Below are 23,289 nucleotides of genomic sequence, written 5' to 3' on the forward strand. Positions count from 1 at the left end.
GACAGGAGGGACACAGCTGTCACCGCCCTGCAGGAAAACCTGGAACTGGAACAGGGAAAAGGCCGGAACGCCGGGAGAGGAGGAGGAGTCAGAGTCTAGAGAGTCAGAGTCAGAGACGAGGGGAGAGAGAGTCAGAGTCTAGAGGAGGGAGAGTCAGAGTCTAGAGGAGGGAGAGTCAGAGTCTAGAGGAGGGAGAGTCAGAGTCTAGAGGAGGGAGAGAGAGTCAGAGTCTAGAGGAGAGAGAGTCAGAGTCTAGAGGAGAGAGAGAGAGTCAGAGTCTAGAGGAGAGAGAGTCAGAGTCTAGAGGAGGGAGAGTCAGAGTCTAGAGGAGGGAGAGTCAGAGTCTAGAGGAGGGAGAGTCAGAGTCTAGAGGAGGGAGAGAGAGTCAGAGTCTAGAGGAGAGAGAGTCAGAGTCTAGAGGAGAGAGAGAGAGTCAGAGTCTAGAGGAGAGAGAGTCAGAGTCTAGAGGAGGGAGAGTCAGAGTCTAGAGGAGAGAGAGTCAGAGTCTAGAGGAGAGAGAGAGAGTCAGAGTCTAGAGGAGAGAGAGTCAGAGTCTAGAGGAGGGAGAGTCAGAGTCTAGAGGAGGGAGAGTCAGAGTCTAGAGGAGGGAGAGTCAGAGACGAGGGGAGAGAGAGTCAGAGGGTGTGAGGGTTGGGTGTGAGGGGTAGGTGTGAGGGTGAGGGGTAGGTGTGAGGGTGAGGGGTAGGTGTGAGGGTTGGGTATGAGGGGTAGGTGTGAGGGTTGGGTGTGAGGGGCAGGTGAGAGGAGGCTCTCACCGGTGCAGTAGCGGCCGCTGAAGGCCAGGGTGAAGCCCAGCTTGCAGACGCACTTGAAGCTGCCGTCCTCGTTGATGCACATGCCGTTCAGACACATGTTGGTGGTGGCGCACTCGTCATGGTCTGCAGACAAGAGCAGAATCATCTCCCTCTGAACTCCTGATCTAAACCAGTGCCCTTCAGACACTCTTTTCACACATTTTCATCAGTTATCCCAGCTGAAAAAAACAGCTCACGCTAGGTTTTGAAACAGCTGGTAGCTGGTAATTGCAAGCTGGTCATAGCTGGATTTTACAGCAGGGATGACAGACGTACATATAATTAATATAATATCTTATCTGCAAAAATGCTTAAACAGGGTGAATGGTTAAAGGTTCAAATTCACGGAGGTGCAACCTTGGACAAGGCAGCCATCTTGGCCAATGTCAGCATCAGCGCTAGTGCAGAGAAAATGGCTACTGCTAGCACGGTACGGTCTACTAGGTCAGCTTGATGAAGTATGTGGGGTTTTCCCAAGTCTCAATTCTGTCACAGACAGAGCCCTCCGCCAGCCACTCATCAGCGATTGGCCTGAAATGGGAGGGAAAACCGTTGCCAGGCGATGTGGGGAATGTGGGCGGGGCCTCACCGACGCAGTTCCGGCCGTCAGGCGCTAGCTGGAAGCCGGCGTTGCAGACGCACTGGAAGCTCCCGTCCGTGTTCAGGCAGCGGCCGTTCTTGCACAGCACGCCGTTGTGGAGGCACTCGTCGATGTCTGAGAGGGGAGAGAAGCCATTTTAACACTGAGGAGGGAGGCCATTTTAACACTGGGGAGGGAGGCCAGGGCGGCCATTTTAACACTGGGGAGAGAGGCCATTTTAACACTGCGGAGGGAGGCCATTTTAACACTGGGGAGAGAGGCCATTTTAACACTGGGGAGGGAGGCCATTTTAACACTGGGGAGAGAGGCCATTTTAACACTGGGGAGAGAGGCCAGGGCGGCCATTTTAACTCTACTGCCCAACTGCTGTCATACCAGGGACACTGTTTTACCCTCTAAGCCAAACTACTTCAATACCAAGGACTCTGTTTGACCCCCTACCCCCCAAACCGCTGCCATACCAGGGACCCTGCACTCTCAGAAATAAAGGTGCAGAAAGTGGCTAAAAAGTTACAAATGCTTGGGGCAGTACCCTATATAAAACTGTATCCCCAGCCAGCAATATACCATTCCTTTGGACCTTTTTTGCTTGGAAAACACACTCATGTGTACCCAGAGAGAACCTTACTGTACTTTCAGGGAACATTTGGGAAATTTGATCCTTGAACAACAAGAATGTACTTCCACTGTCATTTCACTTCCAGCCAATCGCTCCATCTCCTGTAACGCATTTCACCCCAGGAAATGTTTTCACTCGCAAAGAATTTCCACAAATAATCTTCCTGGCAAGAGACTGCCGCTCTATCGTCCCTTAATAGGCAGAGAAGAGCTGGAGAATAACTAATCTTGTGTATTTAGAGGTTTTCTTTATCAGCTAGCTGGGGGTCAAAGCAGGAGAAAACTCTTTATTAAGGACTGTCAAATGGGCAACATTCTCCTGGACAAAATGATCTAATAAGCCATTATTTATAGCATGTAATAATACGTGCCTGAGCAGTAAATTCTACAGTACTTCTGCTGTGTTGGCATTCTAGCCGACCGTTATTTGAACTTCACGTAATTATGCTGAAATTCTTTTTGCAGCTTATATACCAGTGCTGTCTTTTCCCCTAGAGCACCGTCATCAAGAGCTATGAACCACTGGTTTTCCGCCCTCCCTTTACCTGGGAGCCAGGTGTGAAGACAGTCAGGCCAATCAGTAGCACAAACAGTTCTGTTAATTACCCGGGAGGAAAGAAAACCGTGTCCAGGGAATCAAGGGCCAGATTTGATGATCCGTGTCCTAGAGCAGTGGGAACCAACCCTGTTGGTTTTCAATTCAAACCCTAATTTGGCATACCGAATTCTACCAATTACCAGGGAGATCTCAAGCTGTTAAATGAGGTGTGCTTTGTTAGGGTCGGCGCGTGAACCTACAGGACAGCAGATCTCCAGGAACAGGGTTGGGCAGCCCTGCTCTAGCTGTTGAATGAGGTGTGCTTTGTTAGGGTTGGCGTGTGAACCTACAGGACAGCAGATCTCCAGGAACAGGGTTGGGCAGCCCTGCTCTAGCTGTTGAATGAGGTGTGCTTTGTTAGGGTTGGAGTGTGAACCTACAGGACAGCAGATCTCCAGGAACAGGGTTGGGCAGCCCTGCTCTAGCTGTTGAATGAGGTGTGCTTTGTTAGGGTTGGCGTGTGAACCTACAGGACAGCAGATCTCCAGGAACAGGGTTGGGCAGCCCTGCTCTAGCTGTTGAATGAGGTGTGCTTTGTTAGGGTTGGATTGTGAACCTACAGGACAGCAGATCTCCATGAACAGAGTTTGGAAACCCTCACCTCGAGCAATAAGAAAAAGATGACAGAATACTCATGAGACATGGTACGAGCAAAGCTCTGGAGAGCCGCTGTGGACAGTAACTCACATAAAACATGACATACAGAGGAGAACAGGCCATTCAGCCCAGCAGTGCTCTCCTTCAGCTGCCGCTGAAGTGTCCCCACTGCTCAGTTTGCCTGAGAGCTAGACAGCATCTTTCCCCATGAACAGCACTGACCCTGTTTCTGCATGTCACTGAAGTACTGCATCATCCACAAATGAGCCCCTGATTTAATGACCTCTGACGACCTTTAGAGCGCGTAGCACAGGGGCGTCTGCCAAACGTGTAAATCACAGGAACCGCCAGCTGGGAGCGCGGTGATCCTCCCCCCCAAGCGGCCCCACGGAGGGGGAGGGGGGAGGGGGGGGTCAGGGCCGAGGCCAGTTTGTAATCCAGTGTTGCTCGACTGAAACCACAGAACGTTTGTGAAACTTCTATTGCTGCCCGATGTAGACCGCAGTTGTTGTCCTGAGGAAAAGTACAAAGGGACTGCAGTCGCCCAAAGTCAAACAACGCTCTGTCACTGAGCCATAAACTGGCTTTTAGGGTTAGAGGTAGCGTTAGGGGTAGTGGTAGGGGTAGGGTTAGGGGTAGGGTTAGTGGTAGGGTTAGTGGTAGGGTTAGTGGAGAGGGTTAGGGTTAGGGGTAGTGGAGAGAGTTAGGGGTAAGGGTAGGGGTAGGGTTAGTGGAGAGGGTTAGGGGTAAGGGTAGGGGGTAGGGGCAGTGGAGAGGGTTAGGGGTAAGGGTAGGGGGTCTTACCGATGCAGGCCTGTTTGTGGGGGTTAGGGTTAGGGTTAGGGGGTCTTACCGATGCAGGCCTGTTTGTGGGGGTTAGGGTTAGGGTTAGGGTTAGGGGGTCTTACCGATTCAGGCCTGTTTGTGGGGGTTAGGGTTAGGGTTAGGGTTAGGGGGTCTTACCGATGCAGGCCTGTTTGTGGGGGATGCCCTGGAACCCTGAATGGCAGCGGCAGTAGTAGGAGCCGGGGGTGTTGACGCAGTCTCCGTTTACACAAGGGTTAGATGCACACTCGTCCACATCTGTGGGTGAAATACACACACACACACACACACACAAACAAACAAACAAACACACACACACACACACACACAAACACACACAAACAAACAAACACACACACACACACACACACACACACACACACACACACACAAACACACACAAACAAACAAACACACACACACACAAACACACACAAACAAACACACACAAACAAACACACACACAAACACAAACAAACAAAAATACACACACAAACACAAACAAACACACACACCCAAACAAACAAACAAACAAACAAACACACACAAACACACACAAACAAACAAACACACACACACACAAACACACACACACACACACAAACACACACACAAAAACAAACAAACACACACAAACAAACAAACACACACACACACAAACACACACAAACACAGAAACACACAAACAAACACACACACAAACACACACAAACAAACAAACACACACACAAACACACACACAAACAAACACACACACACACACACAAACACAAACACAAACAAACGCACACACACACACAAACAAACAAACAGACAAACACACACACAAACACACACAAACAAATACACACACACACACATAAATGGATGCAACTTAGGTCTAATAATCCTAGCTAGCTGATTAGCTGCTTACCTGGAATAGCAGTTAAACGTTATCTTGAATGTGCATAGGTTTTTATCTGTAAATGGGTCTCAGGTGTGAGGGGCGTTACCTGTGCAGGTGCGTTACCTGTGCAGTCCCCGCGGGCGTCCTGGGTGAAGCCCATGTTGCACTCGCAGCGGTAGCTGGACGGGACCGGAATGCAGCGGCCGTTCAGACACAGGTTGCTCAGCAACTGGCACATGTCCACCGTCTGGTTCAGCGTGGCTGCAGAACACCACAGCTTCAGAACCGCTTCGATCCGGCTTCAACCAGAACCGCTTCAATCCGGCTTCAACCAGAACCGCTTCAATCCGGCTTCAACCAGAACCGCTTCAATCCGGCTCAACCAGAACTGCTTCAGTCCGGTTTAAACCAGAACCGCTTCAATTCGGCTTCAACCAGAACCACTTCAATCCGGTTTAAACCAGAACAGCTTCATATCTGCCTTAGCTAAGCTAATTGCTGTATGTTTATCCTTCTACACTGCAAAAACCAAAACATTAGTCAATGTAGTCATATTTAGTATTTAGTCAAACCCCTATTTCTAGAACTTTCTTGCCAAATAAGACCAAAACATTGCCAATGAGGTGAGGCAGTTTCTCGTTCCAAGATGTGCCGATGGGGTAAGAATTTCCATTTTCAAGCATTTTCTGTGATTGGACGGGGCCAATCTGAGACCAGCTCCGCTGTGATTGGACGGGCCAATCTGAGACAGCTCTGCTGTGATTTGACGGGGCCAATCTGAGACCAGCTCCGCTGTGATTGGACGGGGCCAATCTGAGACCAGCTCCGCTGTGATTGGACGAGGCCACTTACCAAACTCTGGGGGGGGCAGCCGCTGCCCGTTCCCGTTGGTGGTGATGTCGTAGTCGCCCGGCCGGAAGGGGGTCAACCTGGGGTCCCCCCCCAGCCCCCCTCCGAAGAGGCACAGCCTGTGGAACTCCTCTACACGGGACAGAGACAGGGCGGGTCAGAGACAGAGACAGGGCGGGTCAGAGACAGGGCGGGACAGAGACAGCAGAGCCAGGGCGGGTCAGAGACAGGGCGGGTCAGAGACAGGGCGGGACAGAGACAGCAGAGCCAGGGCGGGTCAGAGACAGGGAGGGACAGAGACAGGGCGGGTCAGAGACAGGGAGGGACAGAGACAGGGAGGGACAGAGATAGGGAGGGACAGAGACAGGGCGGGACAGAGACAGCAGAGACAGGGAGGGACAGAGACAGGGCGGGTCAGAGACAGGGAGGGACAGAGACAGGGCGGGTCAGAGACAGGGAGGGACAGAGACAGGGCGGGACAGAGATAGGGAGGGACAGAGATAGGGAGGGACAGAGACAGGGAGGGACAGAGACAGGGCGGGTCAGAGACAGGGAGGGACAGAGACAGGGCGGGACAGAGATAGGGAGGGACAGAGACAGGGAGGGACAGAGACAGGGCGGGACAGAGACAGGGAGGGACAGAGACAGGGAGGGACAGAGACAGGGCGGGTCAGTGGCCCAAAACACAGTCTAAGACATCTTTACTTTCTCAATTTATTCAGTTCTTCATAACGAAACACGTCTCTACATTACATTATATTTTTTTATTCAGTTAATTTAATGAGTTTTATTTAGCTTTTAACCAAAGTGACATACTAAAAAAAGTGCATAATAAGGTAATAGAACAACCGAACAGCTTGCACAAGGTACAATTCACATATGATCGTTGTAAAGCCATGAACAAGTCTCTTCTAAGTCTAGTTTAGTCTAAGTCTAAGGGCAGCAGCAAGTATATATTCCAAAAATAATAATACAACTGTAATATTTGTGTGTTTTCACACACCTTTTTATCTTCCATCAACTTCCTGAAAAAGAGATGTTATGAGACCTTACATCATCGTGTACCAGTGGGCGTGTACGTACGCCGATCCAATGTCTGTCAACTTCCTGTTCCCCTCCAATCAATATCTTTTCACACAGCTGTGTAAGATCTGTTTCTCTCGTGCGTACGTCACATCACGGAAGCTAGCTCTGCTCTAACTTCCAGTTCGGAGTGTCATTCGGAGTGTCATTAACAAACGATTGATTGTTGATTGTACCCTTCAAGGGTTCTGAATTTCTGTATGTTTACACTAGGACTCGGAACAGTGCTGTTCTCTCAGGTCCACTTTTGCACTTGCTCTTGTGTTTGATCTGCACTTTGTTGTACGTCGCTCTGGATAAGAGCGTCTGCTAAATGCCACGTAATGTAATGTAACGTAATGATTGAGGGGAAGGCGGGTCAGTTTCTATTGGGAAAGAGGCGAAATAGTCAGCCAATCCCCACGGTTGTTAACTGACGGGGGTAGTGGGTAGCTGGGAAGCCGGCCAAAAAGAAATGGTTTCCGTGCCAACGGCATTATTTTCAGCGTTGCTTATGACATCATCAGTGGGGGACGGCCTGGGTTCGCACACATTTTTAATCGCAGTGCAGCTCTGAATGTTGAACGGTGAAGCTCGCTATGGCTTACATAACTCCTGCACAGCAGGGGGTCAGGGGAATGAAGAAACGGTCAAAACAGCCACAGCTGCACGTACGCACGTTTTTAAACTGATGGGAACTGGAATCAGATCATTCTGTGATTTCTTTTGCATCATTTTACTACCTAGATGCCTGCAATTTGTGTGTGTGTTTGGGGGATGGTTGTGTGTGTGTGAGTGTGTTTGGGGGTGTTTTTATGACATAAGATGTTTGCATGCTCGGGCCTAGGAAGGGGCAGATTTGGGGTGATTTTGGGGTGATTTTGGGGTGATTTTGGGGTGATTTGGGGTGATTTTGTGGTGATTTTGTGGTGATTTGGGGTGATTTGGGGTGGTTTTGGGGTGATTTGGTGTGATTTGGGGTGGTTTTGTGGTGATTTTGGGGTGATTTGGGGTGGTTTTGGGGTGATTTTGGGGTGATTTTGTGGTGATTTGGGGGGTGAATGTAGGGTGAGGGGCGGGACACTCACCGGACCCCGGCACGGGGCAGAACTGGGGCAGGCCGCCCCGCACCCAGCAGCGTCCCGAGTCGCAGCAGCACTGGGCCTTCCCCACCGGCCCCGCCCCCTCCTGCCCACAGCGCCCGTTCTGCAGGGAGGAGAAGCAGGAGCCCAGCCGGGGGTCTGCGGGGAGAGGAGACGCCGCGGTCACCACCACGCCTGAAACACGCTCACGCCAGCCTCATGACCAGCCCATACCCAGCTAGACCAGCTTTATGACCAGCTCATACCCAGCTAGACCAGCTTCATGACCAGCTCATACCCAGCTAGACCAGCCTCATGACCAGCTCATACCCAGCTAGACCAGCTTTATGACCAGCTCATACCCAGCTAGACCAGCTTTATGACCAGCTCATACCCAGCTAGACCAGCTTTATGACCAGCTCATACCCCGCTAGACCAGCTTTATGACCAGCTCATACCCAGCTAGACCAGCTTTATGACCTGCTCATACCCAGCTAGACCAGCTTTATGACCAGCTCATACCCAGCTACACCAGCTTTATGACCTGCTCATACCCAGCTAGACCAGCTTTATGACCAGCTCATACCCAGCTAGACCAGCTTTATGACCAGCTCATACCCAGCTAGACCAGCTTTATGACCAGCTCATACCCAGCTAGACCAGCTTTATGACCTGCTCATACCCAGCTAGACCAGCTTTATGACCACCTCATACCCAGCTAGACCAGCTTTATGACCAGCTCATACCCAGCTAGACCAGCTTTATGACCAGCTCATACCCAGCTAGACCAGCTTTATGACCAGCTCATACCCAGCTAGACCAGATTTATGACCAGCTCATACCCAGCTAGACCAGCTTTATGACCAGCTCATACCCAGCTACACCAGCTTTATGACCAGCTCATACCCAGCTACACCAGCTTTATGACCAGCTCATACCCAGCTAGACCAGCTTTATGACCAGCTCATACCCAGCTAGACCAGCTTTATGACCAGCTCATACCCAGCTAGACCAGCTTTATGACCAGCTCATACCCAGCTAGACCAGCTTTATGACCAGCTCATACCCAGCTAGACCAGCTTTATGACCAGCTCATACCCAGCTAGACCAGCTTTATGACCAGCTCATACCCAGCTAGACCAGCTTCATGACCAGCTCATACCCAGCTAGACCAGCTTTATGACCAGCTCATACCCAGCTAGACCAGCGTTATGACCAGCTCATACCCAGCTAGACCAGCTTTATGACCAGCTCATACCCAGCTAGACCAGCTTGATGACCAGCTCATACCCAGCTAGACCAGCTTTATGACCAGCTCATACCCAGCTAGACCAGCTTTATGACCAGCTCATACCCAGCTAGACCAGCTTTATGACCAGCTCATACCCAGCTAGACCAGCTTTATGACCAGCTCATACCCAGCTAGACCAGCTTTATGACCAGCTCATACCCAGCTAGACCAGCTTTATGACCAGCTCATACCCAGCTAGACCAGCTTTATGACCAGCTCATACCCAGCTAGACCAGCTTTATGACCAGCTCATACCCAGCTAGACCAGCTTGATGACCAGCTCATACCCAGCTAGACCAGCTTTATGACCAGCTCATACCCAGCTAGACCAGCTTTATGACCAGCTCATACCCAGCTAGACCAGCTTTATGACCAGCTCATACCCAGCTAGACCAGCTTTATGACCAGCTCATACCCAGCTAGACCAGCTTTATGACCAGCTCATACCCAGCTAGACCAGCTTCATGACCAGCTCATACCCAGCTAGACCAGCTTTATGACCAGCTCATACCCAGCTAGACCAGCGTTATGACCAGCTCATACCCAGCTAGACCAGCTTTATGACCAGCTCATACCCAGCTAGACCAGCTTTATGACCAGCTCATACCCAGCTAGACCAGCTTTATGACCAGCCCATACCCAGCTAGACCAGCGTTATGACCAGCTCATACCCAGCTAGACCAGCTTTATGAACAGCTCATACCCAGCTAGACCAACTTTGTGACCAGCTCCATTTTAAACCTGGTCAAGATGGCATAGCTGGATTTTATAGGAGGCTGCTCAATTCACACTGCATTCTCAGTCAACCTCAGGGAACGGGGGAATCAACCCAGGAGGGTCTGTAAGAGTATCACTCATCTGCATCATCAAAACATTCAAAAATAGCTATTTTATAGGCCTGCAATATGACAGGCAACATGATTTCAGATAACAGTCCTACTTCCGGGTTCTTTCACTTAAAATGTTGTGCTTTATAAATGCGTATTTAGAGGGCACACATTTTAAAAGAAGAGGCTTTCTAAGGAACTCTAATTTCTGTGCTTCCTGGGGGTGTTCGGGTCGTGTTGTGAAAAATATGGGCTCCTACTTTGACATCATTATCCCAGGAGGCCTTGCTGCGGAGGAGCTGTGAAATCTTACACAAATCCGCCAGGGGAGCGGGAGGTCAAAGGTCACACAGCTTAAGTCAAAACATACAGCCGGCAGGGGAAAAGCAGGCTCCTTCCGAAAACAAAGACCCTCAGATGTAGGGCCGGGAACCTCGTGTGTGACCGCCTCACCGGGACTGGGGTTACCCCCCCACCCTGCCCACCCTGCCGCCCGAACCCCCCCCCAAACACAACCGCCCCTCCCATTCCTTTAAGGCTGTTATATGGCCAAACGTTGACAGTGGGGTGTGAGAAACATCCAGTGGAAATGGCTGCACTTCCTCCAGTACAGTACCGTATGTAGGTCAGGGGGAGGGCCGGAGCCTCGGACCGTCTGTCGGACAGCTGGGGCTACAGGAACCGCCCGCACGTGCGTCTCGCGCCTTCCCCGCTCAAAGCGTGACAGCCGAGACAGGAAGTCACCCCTCAGGATTACGGAGGAAATGAACAAGCAGCCAATCATCAGCCTGTGTACTGTATGCCCCACTGCCAATCAGGCGATGAGGCTTAATGATGCACATAGCCGCCTGACAAGCTTGATCGGCGCTTCCTGGCTGATACATTTCAAACAGCTTAAGCGACATCTAAATTGGCACGCACCGAACTCCAAATGCAGCCCAAACTATCAGTTTAAATCAGTTTAAATCCTCACTCCTGGTCCTGGAGAGCCGCAGGGTGTGCTGGCTTTTGTTGTTACTCAGCGTGTAATCGATCAATTAAAGCAGTTAATAACACAGGTAACGCACCTCACCTGGTTTCTTGGACCGATTTGGTTGGCGATATTAAGGAGAAAACAAAAACCAGCACGCCCTGCAGCTCTCCAGGACCAGGAGTGAGGACCCCAGCACACCCTGCGGCTCTCCAGGACCAGGAGTGAGGACCCCAGCACACCCTGCGGCTCTCCAGAACCAGGAGTCAGGACCACTGGTTTAAATTAACATCAGGTCTATAAACTACTATATCTTTTTTTTACTCAAAAGAATCTAATCTTCAACCACTTGTACGCAAAAAATCTACAAATTTAAACCAAGCTATGAGAACAAAAACCATGACAACACGTTCAAAACATCTGGAGCACGACAACGTGGCCTCCACATGGAGAAGCCTGGGACCGGAGGTCTTATCCCAGCTCTGGCGGAATCAGACTTATTCTTTTAATTTTTTTAATCCAGCGGCTCCAAAATAAACTCAGCAGATAAAAATGTTATCTTGATGTTGAGTAGCGCAGGCGGGGAGCCACGGAGGAGCTCCAGAGGGCAGATGCCGGGCTGCAGAGAGAGGGCTCTGGGGCGGGCGGGCTCAGGGGCGGGCGGGTTCAGGGGCGGGCGGGCTCAGGGGCGGGCGGGTTCAGGGGTGCGAGGGCTCGTTAACGCTTGGCCCGGGGGCAGAGAGGCGCAGTGGCCCAGGCTGCGCAGGATTTCTCCCGACTCCGGAACGCCGGCTTCCCCCTCAGCTGGAATGCTGGGATTGCCCAGGGTGTGAATTGCAGGTGGGGTCTGGCCCTCCCAATACCTCCCATGCCCTAAATCACACACCTGCCCCTCCCTACCACCCCCCCCCCGGTCGAGCCTCAGCGTGCTTCGGTCGGGGAGGTCGGTGATAAACCCTGTAATCACCACCCAGAGGTGTCAGAGGGCAGGCCGCCAACTCCGCGTTCACACGGAAACCAGGGCCAGGGCGGGGCCAGGGCGAGGGCCAGGGCGGGGCCAGGGCGACAGGGTGAGCCCAACAAGGCCCACCCCCCAAAAAAGAGGCAAAGCTGCCGTGAGACTGCATTACTGGGCGAGTCCCAATGCTCAAAGAGTATCCTCCTTCCCTTCACTCACCTCCTCCTGCTCTGAAGTATGAAGGGAGGAGAGGAGGAGAGGAGGAGTGGAGGAGGGGACGAGGGGAGGATGCATTTTCTGTGTTTTGGGACAAACCTCTTGAGAACATGGTGAAGGACTAGATAAGGGACACATCCATCTTGTCTTCATGAGCCAATTGGGCTTCTGGGTGGCCTGTAGCCTGGTGGCTGAGGTACATGACTGAGACCTGGAAGGTCGGTGGTTTTAATCCCGGTGTAGCCACAATAAGATTAGTGCAGCCGTTGGGCCCTTGAGCAAGGCCCTTAACACTGCATTGCTACAGGGGAGGATTGTGCACTGCTTAGTCTAATCAACTGTAAGTCGCTTCGGATAAAAGCATCAGCATCTTACACAAAAAAGTATAATGCTATGAATGTAATATCTCTTGCACTCAGCCAGCTAGAACATCATCCCTCTCTTGTCCTCCTCTTCGTTTCTGCAGATTCTCTCTCTGTGGACGATATCGTGTGAAGTCGCTTAAAGGCCCAGGAAGCCTTCCCATGCAGTGGTGAGGTCACACACTGGCCAATGGGGAGGGCCGGCCCCTGCCCCGGCATTCCACGAGCACAGCGCACAGAGACCGACCTCTGACCCCTGACCCCTGGAGGGAAAGGTCCCCAGCTTAGCCCTTGCACCTCACATTCTGTACACGGATGTGGGGGAGACCTCCAGCCAATCACACGCTCCGCCCCCCAACTCCTCCCCCAATCACAGGGCCCCGGGCTCAGAGAGGCCTCTCCTCCTGCAGTGTTTACCGCCCCCCAAATCAGCGAAGCCGTCTATCGCGCGGTCGGAACGCGCCACGGCCCATAAACACTCCCGGCCCGTCCCCAGCACAGAGCGCAGTGGACATGAGGTCCCAGTCGGCACTAAGTGCCCCGGACACGCGGAATACCCGCACATCATAAACACGCCCGGCTAGCGCCAAACATTCCAGGAATGTTTTGGAAAAATTCCGCCTATATTCCCATACGGACGCAACACCTTGTTATAGGAGAGAAAACTCCGAAAATCTCCCCCAAAACGGTCTTTCAAGAAGTTCCGTCAAAGTCATGGAGGCATGTTGCATGCAAACAGGTAAAATCTCGAGGCAGTTATCAATTAACCATAAAGCGAAAACCCAAGCGGATTCACCCAAACCTTTCAGGAATGTTCGGGGAACCAATATTTGCCAGCTGGGAAGGATCGTTGGACAGCGTCCCCCCCCCCCCGCCCCGTGGCCGTATATCTGCACTGTGAGAAGATGAAGTTTACAAGCAGGCAGGCAGCCCGGCGCACAGGCTTCAGTGCGGAGGACGGGACTCACCTCAGGCCCGCGGCGGGGCCCAGCTGTCCGCCGGCCGAGCGGGACCAGATGAGTTTGTTATGAGTTGGGCCGGAGCGCCGCGGGCTGTTTGCACAGATGTCCGTCGCATTGCTGAGCTCCTCGTTCTCACTTAAGTTCACGTTAGCGTCCACAGCCATAAAACAGCGCCACAAACACGGGGCACTAATGAGCCACATTAGAGTTTACCGCAGGGGGCCTTTAACGCCGTTTCCACAGAACAGCCCAACACAGAACGTCTTTAAAAACATGTTCGCCGTGCGGGCGAATCTGCGTTCGCTTCTCCGTAAATACGTAATTACACCTCGCCTCAGAGTACAGCACCTTAATATTATTCTTCTGGGAATTCAGGAAACAAGAAACTGGAAGATTCCCCAACAGGAAACGACCCGGGAAAGCGTCTAATAACACACTCCAGCTCAGAGGGGGCAGTTGGGACAGAGTTATACTGTACGTACAGTAAACAAGCGCTGCCCTTGGCAACGGGGAATTCCTTAAATCCTTAAAGAACAACTCCTTCAAGCGAGTGCACACACAGACATATGCCACACATTCCATGCAAGAAATAATAACATTTAATAAAATGAAACTCTTCGGCCAGGAAAGGGTGAAGGTATTGCGTAAGGACATTCAGCTACAGGGAGTGCTCACTACAGCCTTACTGACTATACCTTAGTCCTGCCTCCTGATATCCCTCATCTAACCCCAACCCTTAATAATAATACAAAAATAATAATAATAATACTGATAATAATGATAATAAATATCACTTATGATGAGATGTGATGCTTTGCACCAGCGGAGGAGCCCACGTACTCGCTTTGGATTAAAAGCGTCTGACAAATGACACAAATGTAAAATGTAAATATTGTGTGTCAGAGGTTCGGGGGTAATTTTCAGTTTTTATTCTGTCTCTGCTGAATCCTGCGAAGTGTCCTCCTTTTTGGGGTTGTGGAAGGGGCGCCCTGATTGGTCGAGGGCGGTGATGCGGGCGTGAAGGTCACTCACCCACGCAGTGCGTTCCGTCGGCGGACTGGGCGAAGCCGGGGGGGCAGGAGCAGGAGTAGCCGCCGGGCGTGTTGTGGCACTGGCCCCCGTCGCACACGTGCAGAACGCTCTCACACTCGTCCACATCTGCCAAAACCAGCCAATCACAGCCGGGGTGAGGGGTGAGTCAGGGGAAAAATACCGACGCTGACTCTTAAAATAACTTTGCAGCGACAGTGGTTGTCAATCATTTTCAAGAATTGTGTTCTAGAACTCCGCTGCTCTCAGTCACCAGTAGTGATTGTGACATCAGCATCAGAAGGTTCAGTTAAGAACATTCTAATTACATTTTTTTTTTATCTTACACTTTAAAAGTTAAACACAAACAAACACAACAGAGCATAAAGGGTTAAGCACAAACAATCACATCAGGGCGTATGTTGCAGCTCCAACAGTAATGCAGAACCTTTTGTTCTCTTTAAAACCTCTGATTAACAAAAACAGTCAAAAGATAAATACATGTTAATACAGTATGTTAACTCTTCAATCTAAGCATCCCAAGACACTCTTTATTTTATAATGTTGCATTAACAGTACATACATTATTGGGAATTTCTTTGAAAACACAGGAAGAGGCTGTACTGAGCTATTTTTGTTATTTACAATAAAAGATTCTTTAAGTTTAAGTTTTGCATTAAGTTTAATTCTTAAGTTTAAGAAAGTTTCACCAGCCAGTGAGCCCAGTCATTCAGTGTGACTGAGCTCTGAGACTCTCAGACAGGACCAGTCATTCAGTATGACCGAGCTCTGAGACTCTCAGACAGGACCGGTCATTCAGTATGACCGAGCTCTGAGACTCTCAGACAGGACCAGTCATTCAGTATGACCGAGCTCTGAGACTCTCAGACAGGACCGGTCATTCAGTATGACCGAGCTCTGAGACTCTCAGACAGGGCCGGTCATTCAGTATGACTGAGCTCTGAGACTCTCAGACAGGACCGGTCATTCAGTATGACCGAGCTCTGACACTCTCAGACACCAGGACCGGTCATTCAGTATGACTGAGCTCTGAGACTCTCAGACAGGACCAGTCATTCAGTATGACCGAGCTCTGAGACTCTCAGACAGGACCGGTCATTCAGTATGACCGAGCTCTGAGACTCTCAGACAGAACCAGTCATTCAGTATGACCGAGCTCTGAGACTCTCAGACAGGACCAGTCATTCAGTATGACTGAGCTCTGAGACTCTCAGACAGGACCAGTCATTCAGTATGACCGAGCTCTGAGACTCTCAGACAGGACCGGTCATTCAGTATGACCGAGCTCTGAGACTCTCAGACAGGACCAGTCATTCAGTATGACCGAGCTCTGAGACTCTCAGACAGGACCGGTCATTCAGTATGACTGAGCTCTGAGACTCTCAGACAGGGCCGGTCATTCAGTATGACTGAGCTCTGAGACTCTCAGACAGGGCCGGTCATTCAGTATGACTGAGCTCTGAGACTCTCAGACAGGACCAGTCATTCAGTATGACCGAGCTCTGAGACTCTCAGACAGGGCCGGTCTGCTCTCTGTTTGAGGATCCAGGGCTTGTTTCCACTCACCAGGGAAGACTTTGGTTTTACAGACAGGCGACGGTCCTTATTTACACCGGCCACATAAACAGCGCACTCTGTGTGCGAGTGCCTGTTAACCTCCAGCCTGTTAAACATGTTGAACATTAACGCACTTTCAGAATGGGAAGTGATGGACACGCGTGTACGATACACTGACACACTGATTTCACAATTACTGGATTGATATCTACACCAGGGAGGGGGGGGGGCTCCGGTGGAGGGCCGATGTGTACTGCGTGCAGGTTTACTGCATTCTTCCGCCAGCTAGTCCACCTAACCGAGCGGACCGGCTGTAACACGGCACCCCAACACCGCTGCACTCACAGAAAAACGTTTCACATCGGGACGCAGGAACAGTCCTCAGCTGTCAGTCACGTGCTCATCACAAACACAGCCCAAGTGTCAGAGGGGGGGAAGTGTTAGGGCTAATTTGAGTAATTAAGAGTAATTAAGGACATGCGCTGAGACGAAAACCAGAAGCGGACGCGGCCCTCTCTCCGCACCCCTAATCTACACGGATTAAGCGTGCGGTGTTATCAGCGGTCAGTGGGGGGCGCTGCAACTTCTCAAACCTCCACACTCCTGTTCCACAGCAGCAGATAGAGCCACGCATGCTAACGGCTTAATGACAGCCATTAGCCCTCGGCTACAGAGTGCGCTAAAAACGTTAGCGAGTGTGCTAAAGCCGCATTAGCCCTCCGCTACAGAGTGCGCTAAAACTGTCACAGGATATGGTCGTCTCAAACTCACTGCCATAGAGGGCTGTTTGCATGCAGGGGTTCAGTCCACTTTAACTGATTCAGCCATATGCATTTAACTGCATTAACGCACAGAATATAAACAACTGTTGTCATTTAGACAACACAAAACACATATCACTTTATACACATTATGCGCTAACCTACAGCCCTAATTCAGCAAATCATTTTAACTAATTATATAATCAAGATCTGAGGCTGGAATAAAAACTAGCACACACACAAGCCTCCATGGCCCTGAGAGACCAGCACACACACAAGCCTCCATGGCCCTGAGAGACCAGCACACACACAGCCCTCCATGGCCCTGAGAGACCAGCACACACACAGCCCTCCATGGCCCTGAGAGACCAGCACACACACAAGCCTCCATGGCCCTGAGAGACCAGCACACACACAAGCCTCCATGGCACTGAGAGACCAGCACACACACACAGCCCTCCATGGTCCCCTGCTCTAAATGAGAAGGAACATTAACAGAATCCTCCCAGTTCAAAGGCACTCCGTACTGGGATTGTGTGAAACACACTGTCCTGCCAGTTTGGCAAACGGGGTATCATACAGTCATCCTCCATCCTCCACACTCTCTCTGAACCTGCAGCCAGGACTCCAGGTCTGCACAGGTGATCGTTTCATTCAGTTCAGTTCAGTTTTATGTGCACAGCGTGTTTCTCAGAGGACTGTCACGAAGACTCTCTACAGAGGAACAGAAGGGAAATGCCAGCCCTGAGCCCTCAGATAGCAAGAGGTAAAAAAAACAGACAAACAGACAATAGAGGGGGAGCCCATCCTCCGTGGGCTGATAAGTCTCACTGCAGAACTGAACCATTTCATTTCAGGCGCCGTATTTGACTAGGTTTTTAGCCGCTTGCCATAAATATGGGGGGGTAGGGGGGTGCCGTGAGGGGGGGGGGGATTCAGGGACAGACAGGGGGTCCAGGGGGGGCGGGGGCTCTACCTCTCATCTCAGCCCTAAACAGCACAGAGGAGAGCTCCTAAAACACAGAGCCCCTGTACAGAGGAATGCACAGGGCTCACAGGTAGACAGAGGAATGCACAGGGCTCACAGGTAGAACAGAGGAATGCACAGGGCTCACAGGTAGAGCAGAGGAATGCACAGGGCTCACAGGTAGAGCAGAGGAATGCACAGGGCTCACAGGTAGAGCAGAGGAATGCACAGGGCTCACAGGTAGACAGAGGAATGCACAGGGCTCACAGGTAGACAGAGGAATGTGCAGGGCTCACAGGTAGAGCAGAGGAATGCACAGGGCTCACAGGTAGAGCAGAGGAATGTGCAGGGCTCACAGGTAGAGCAGAGGAATGCACAGGGCTCACAGGTAGACAGAGGAATGCACAGGGCTCACAGGTAGACAGAGGAATGCACAGGGCTCACAGGTAGACAGAGGAATGCACAGGGCTCACAGGTAGACAGAGGAATGCACAGGGCTCACAGGTAGACAGAGGAATGCACAGGGCTCACAGGTAGAGCAGAGGAATGCACAGGGCTCACAGGTAGACAGAGGAATGCACAGGGCTCACAGGTAGACAGAGGAATGCACAGGGCTCACAGGTAGACAGAGGAATGCACAGGGCTCACAGGTAGACAGAGGAATGCACAGGGCTCACAGGTACAGCCTGAAACTACTGCTTTCAGCTTTCATCTGAGAGAGGGAGGGAGGGAGGGAGGGGGAGAGGGAGAGAGAGGCAGAGAGAGAGGGAGGGAGAGGGAGGGAGAGAGAGTGAGAGGGAGCCTTTTCCTTACAAAGTGAGAAAAGTACAGAGAAGCAGCAGCTCCGTACTTCCCAAAAAAAGATAAATACGAGTCTGAGGGCCTTCTGTAAGCAGACAGGCTGCCAGTACCTCCTAGGAGGAAAGAGGGAGTGCGTAGCATTAGCAGCACAGTCTGCGAACGCGACAACAGCCTGAGGGATGGTGAAAATATACAGTAAATAAATATAGTAACTTATAATAACAATGTAATTGTTGCTGTTGTAAAAAACTAGGTTGGTGTGCTAAGTTTCTCCCTCAGTATCTCCCTCTCAAAAGCCCTGTGTGTCTTACATAACTGATTACAATTCATTGTTTTTATTTCATTTCCTGTTCCATTGAAATGTTTTATTTTGATGTGCTTTGGCAACATAAGTATAAACGTATCATGCCAAATAAAGCACTTTAAAGAGCTTTGAACATGAACTAGAGAGAGGAAGGGAGAGAAAAACAGACAGAGAGAATGAGAGAGTAAACAGGCGGTAGAGAGAAGGAAAGGAAGAGAGAGGGAGAGGAAGAGGAGAGATAGGAGACAGAGAGGGGAAGAAAGTGAGAGATTGAGGGAGAGAGGGAAAGAAACAGAGAGAGAGCGAGAGTGAAAGCGAGCGAGACACAGCTCAGGCAGGCGGCCGTTAGCTCCAGTTCCCTGGGCCTCAGGGCAGCAGACTCTTAATCACGCAGCACAGTTTAAAATGACAGAGTTCCCAGAACGCACCTCTCACTGTGAGCAGGGCGGCCCTGGACACGCTGGAGTGGCACGCTCCCCACCCCCCCCACCCGCCCCGAACCCCCCCACCCGCTGCCACGGCGACAGACTCTTCTGCAATGATGTCATGAGACGCAGGACAGGAGGGACAGAGCCACTTCCTGTTTCCTGTTCAGGCCGCAGCTCCCAGGCCTGAGACCAGCAGCGGTCCCCCCGCTAAGTGCGCTGACCCCATCGCCCCCCCCATTACAGCAACAACACCGCCAATAATGATAAAATAGCATCATTAATATAATCTTGTATATTTTGACAGTATATTTATTGTTATATGTATTGTACTTAGGGTTGCAAAGGGAGGGAATTTTCCAGGTAATTTTCAGAAATTTGGGGATTTTTTAATATTTTTTTTTAAATCTCATGACACCACACAATGACAAATTGAGGAGGATTGTCTCGAAGACAGGCGTGAAACTCCAGTCCTGAAGGGCCGCAGTGGTAGTTTTCAGGTTATTCTCGGCACCCGTGGTTCATTAAAGCAATTGATTGGCTGAGGAAGCCACACGCATTCTCAGGGCCTCAGCAGACAGCTGACGGGGAGGAAAGCACAAAAAGCTAAAAGTCGCACTCACCCTCGCACTTCTGGGACCCCTCGTCCTGCCGGTAGCCCGCGGGACACTTGCACTCGTAGGACCCCACGGTGTTGATGCAGGAGCCCCCCTTACAGAGGCCGGGGATGGCCTGGCACTCCTCCACGTCTGCAGGGGGCGGTGTGCAAAACCGGCATTCATATCAGTCGGACCACAAGTCAACAAAAAGTAGCCTTACACACGCTAACCAATGTAGGGCTGCACCAAAACACACATTCACTGATTTGTCTGATCACAAACTGACCGCTGGTAGGCTGTGCTCTCAGGAAATGGGGTCTGTGGCTTGTCTCCATAGGGGAACCCTTCATATTTCTTATGTTTATTAAATCCTCTATGGTAGGTGTGTAAAACCCCCAGTCTGAACGATTTCACCAGAGTGAACAGAGTCCTTCCACGGATCCCTTGGAACCCTTTCTCCTGAGAGTATGTGGCACGGTGATAATTTTTTTTTTTATTTAATCCTTTATTTAACAAGATATGTTAGCTGAAAACATATTTTATTACACAAAAACGACTTGGCTAAGAGGAGATGTGAATAAATATGGAGTACAAACAGGTGAAGGACTTCAGAGCGCGCGCGAACAGAGCATTAAGCAGGAAACGGTTCCGATCCCTCCAACTACGGTTAGATTTTTTAATATATATGAATAGATAGACCTAGAAATTACAGCTTGCCTCGAATTCACCTGCCAGAAAGCTTTTATTTACTTTGAGTAGATGCAACACAATCAAAACACTGCACCTTAAACATCGTGTTCAAAAGTCTGACAATAGCATCGCCGTGTTGTGAAAACGGCCAAATAAATTTGCAAACTCCTCTTCTGAGGACGTCACGGAGCCACGTGACCAGAACACTGCCGGCATTGTAAAATGTCCATGGAGCGTGACCGGTCTCGTTAATAATGCTTGGCGGCAGTCGCTCGATTACCAGAACGAGCATCCTCCACAATGTGGATATAATGCACAGTATCTAAGCACGGGTGGCCAGAACGCTACCCACAATGCCACTTCTTGGCAGCGACTGAACCACAACAGCTGTGGAACTCTGCGGCTGTGTGATTAAGGTACCGGGGGGGCAGAGTTTCTCCGGAATGAATGATGAAAATTAACCTGCTCAGACACCCGGCTAATACATTTCATTCACACTGACTGCACATTAAAAATCAAACGCGCTGTTCCAGAGGGGTATTTTTATTCTTGCATCTACATGCATATGTGAGGGTAATCTTACAAAAACTGTTTTTATACTTCACTTGTAGTGGGTGGTCTTACCTGCACGTCAGTACACCGCAAATCAAAGCTTTGTTACGACCACTAATGACATATCGCTGGATAACTTACAGTAGGAACATTGTGATTGGTCAGAATGAAATAAACACCCTAATTTCCTGGATTTACAATGCGCCTTTTCCATTTAATCCCATTAAACTTCCATTAGCTTCCACCAAATCCATGAGGAATTCCACTCTGATTCCGTAGTGATGAGTCATAAAAAGTCCCAAAGCGTTTTCTCCGTTCGTTCATTCCCATTCCGCCAGTTTGTTATGAAAACAAACGGAAGAAAAAAAACTGGACTTTCGTCGAAAGCGCTAACCGCAGTATGAGTGTGCTCCACTGACGCATTTAACGACGGCGAGTGAAAAAAACATTCACTCAAACTTCAGCCGAGCAGCCCACGCGAACGACGGACATTAAAAATAGCAGCCTGTCAGTTAAAAGGTTCAAGCGGTGGGTTCGGAGGCCAAGATCAGCCAGAGGTCGAAGTCAGAGCAAGCCCACTTGATAAATGACTTTAATAGACTCATGATTATGGAACACATTTTTTTTCCCTAAACAAATCGTCCTTGCCTATGAAACCAAACATTAAGTATGAAAACTTAGTTTTGCATAAACCGGGACCATAAGACTTCTCAGAAGCTTTCAGAAGATATATCATATTATTTCCCCTCTCTAGGAATCAAATTAAATGGTCGAGACTGAGTTAAAGCTGTAACCAAACGCCATTGCGGGATGTCTGAAGTTTCCACACATTTCTGCTGTTTTTCCAGTTGTGTTTTGTTTTTTTTGTAGTTTTGTAGTTTGATTGTTTGCTTCTGCTTGCAAGGGACCTCATTATATTACTTTACATTATTTAGCTGACAGTTTTACCCAAAGCGACTTGCATTTGATGAGACTAAACAGGAGACAATCCCCCCCGTGGGGTTAAGGGCCTGGGTTAAGGGCCTTGCTCAAGGGCCCAACAGCTGTGTGGATTTAATCATTTCTTAAATAAGAGACAATGATGCATCCAGGTCAGTTTCAATTTGTTTGATGAACAAATTGATAATAAACTGAAGTAGGACCAGAAGTAGCCTTCACTGCCGGTGTGGGTGTTTTAGCCCAGAGTGTATGACATAAGGGGTCCTTGTCTCTAATGTTTTGTTCTAATGGCGGTGTTAGGGGTATGGGATGAGTCTAGGCGGGGTTAACTTCACCTCCAATCCAAAGTCACACGGGCTGACGGTGCGGACACAGGTCTTAAGGCCTGTCCACTCCAATAAACATAACCATATCCACACTAAGAACTATAACCATAACCATAACCGTATCCACACCAAGAACTATAACCATAACCATAACCATAACCGTTTCCACACCAAGAACTATAACCATAACCATAACCGTATCCACACCAAGAACTATAACCATAGCCATAACCATATCCACACTAACTATAACCATAACCATAACCATAACCGTATCCACACCAAGAACTATAACCATAACCATAACCATAACCGTATCCACACCAAGAACTATAACCATAGCCATAACCGTATTCACTCCAATAACCATAATCATAAGCATAACTGTATCCACACCAAGAACTATAACTATAACTATAACTATAACCGTAACAATGGGAGCATCCTCACCAACACCTATAACTATAACAATGTGATCATCCACACTGATGAACCATGGCCATCTGTAAATAGTCTATGGCTATATCAGCTGCCATTTTTTCTTGGTGTTATTTAGGGGGCATCTCCCAGAGCAACAAAGCCGCATTTCATTCCCAGGTGAGGTCACCTGGAAGAATTCTGGAATGGAGGGGAGGGGCGGGGCCGTCGTGAGGGTATTCCCGTCCATTCCGGGAAAAAGGGCCGACATTCCCCTCCCCCATTCCTGGTGACCTCAGGCCGTCTCCAAACAAGAGGACATTTTACGCCCGCGAGGCAGCACCCCAGTGCTTATTTTACTGGAGCAACTGTGTGACGATTA

At 50.0% G+C, this 23,289-nt stretch overlaps 1 protein-coding gene across 1 annotated transcript in view; it reads right to left on the reverse strand.

Annotated features, from left to right (window-relative positions):
* Positions 1-23,289, reverse strand: part of LOC133141633 (fibrillin-2-like) — a 115,497-nt gene that overhangs the window by 70,303 nt on the left and 21,905 nt on the right. The window contains 8 exon segments of the mRNA XM_061262197.1: positions 777-899; positions 1,405-1,530; positions 4,193-4,312; positions 5,064-5,201; positions 5,793-5,921; positions 7,940-8,092; positions 14,552-14,677; positions 20,008-20,133. Of these exon segments, the coding sequence (XP_061118181.1) occupies positions 777-899; positions 1,405-1,530; positions 4,193-4,312; positions 5,064-5,201; positions 5,793-5,921; positions 7,940-8,092; positions 14,552-14,677; positions 20,008-20,133 (1,041 nt within the window).

The sequence above is a fragment of the Conger conger genome, chromosome 12 (genome assembly GCF_963514075.1).
Source record: "Conger conger chromosome 12, fConCon1.1, whole genome shotgun sequence".
Classification (NCBI taxonomy): domain Eukaryota; kingdom Metazoa; phylum Chordata; class Actinopteri; order Anguilliformes; family Congridae; genus Conger; species Conger conger.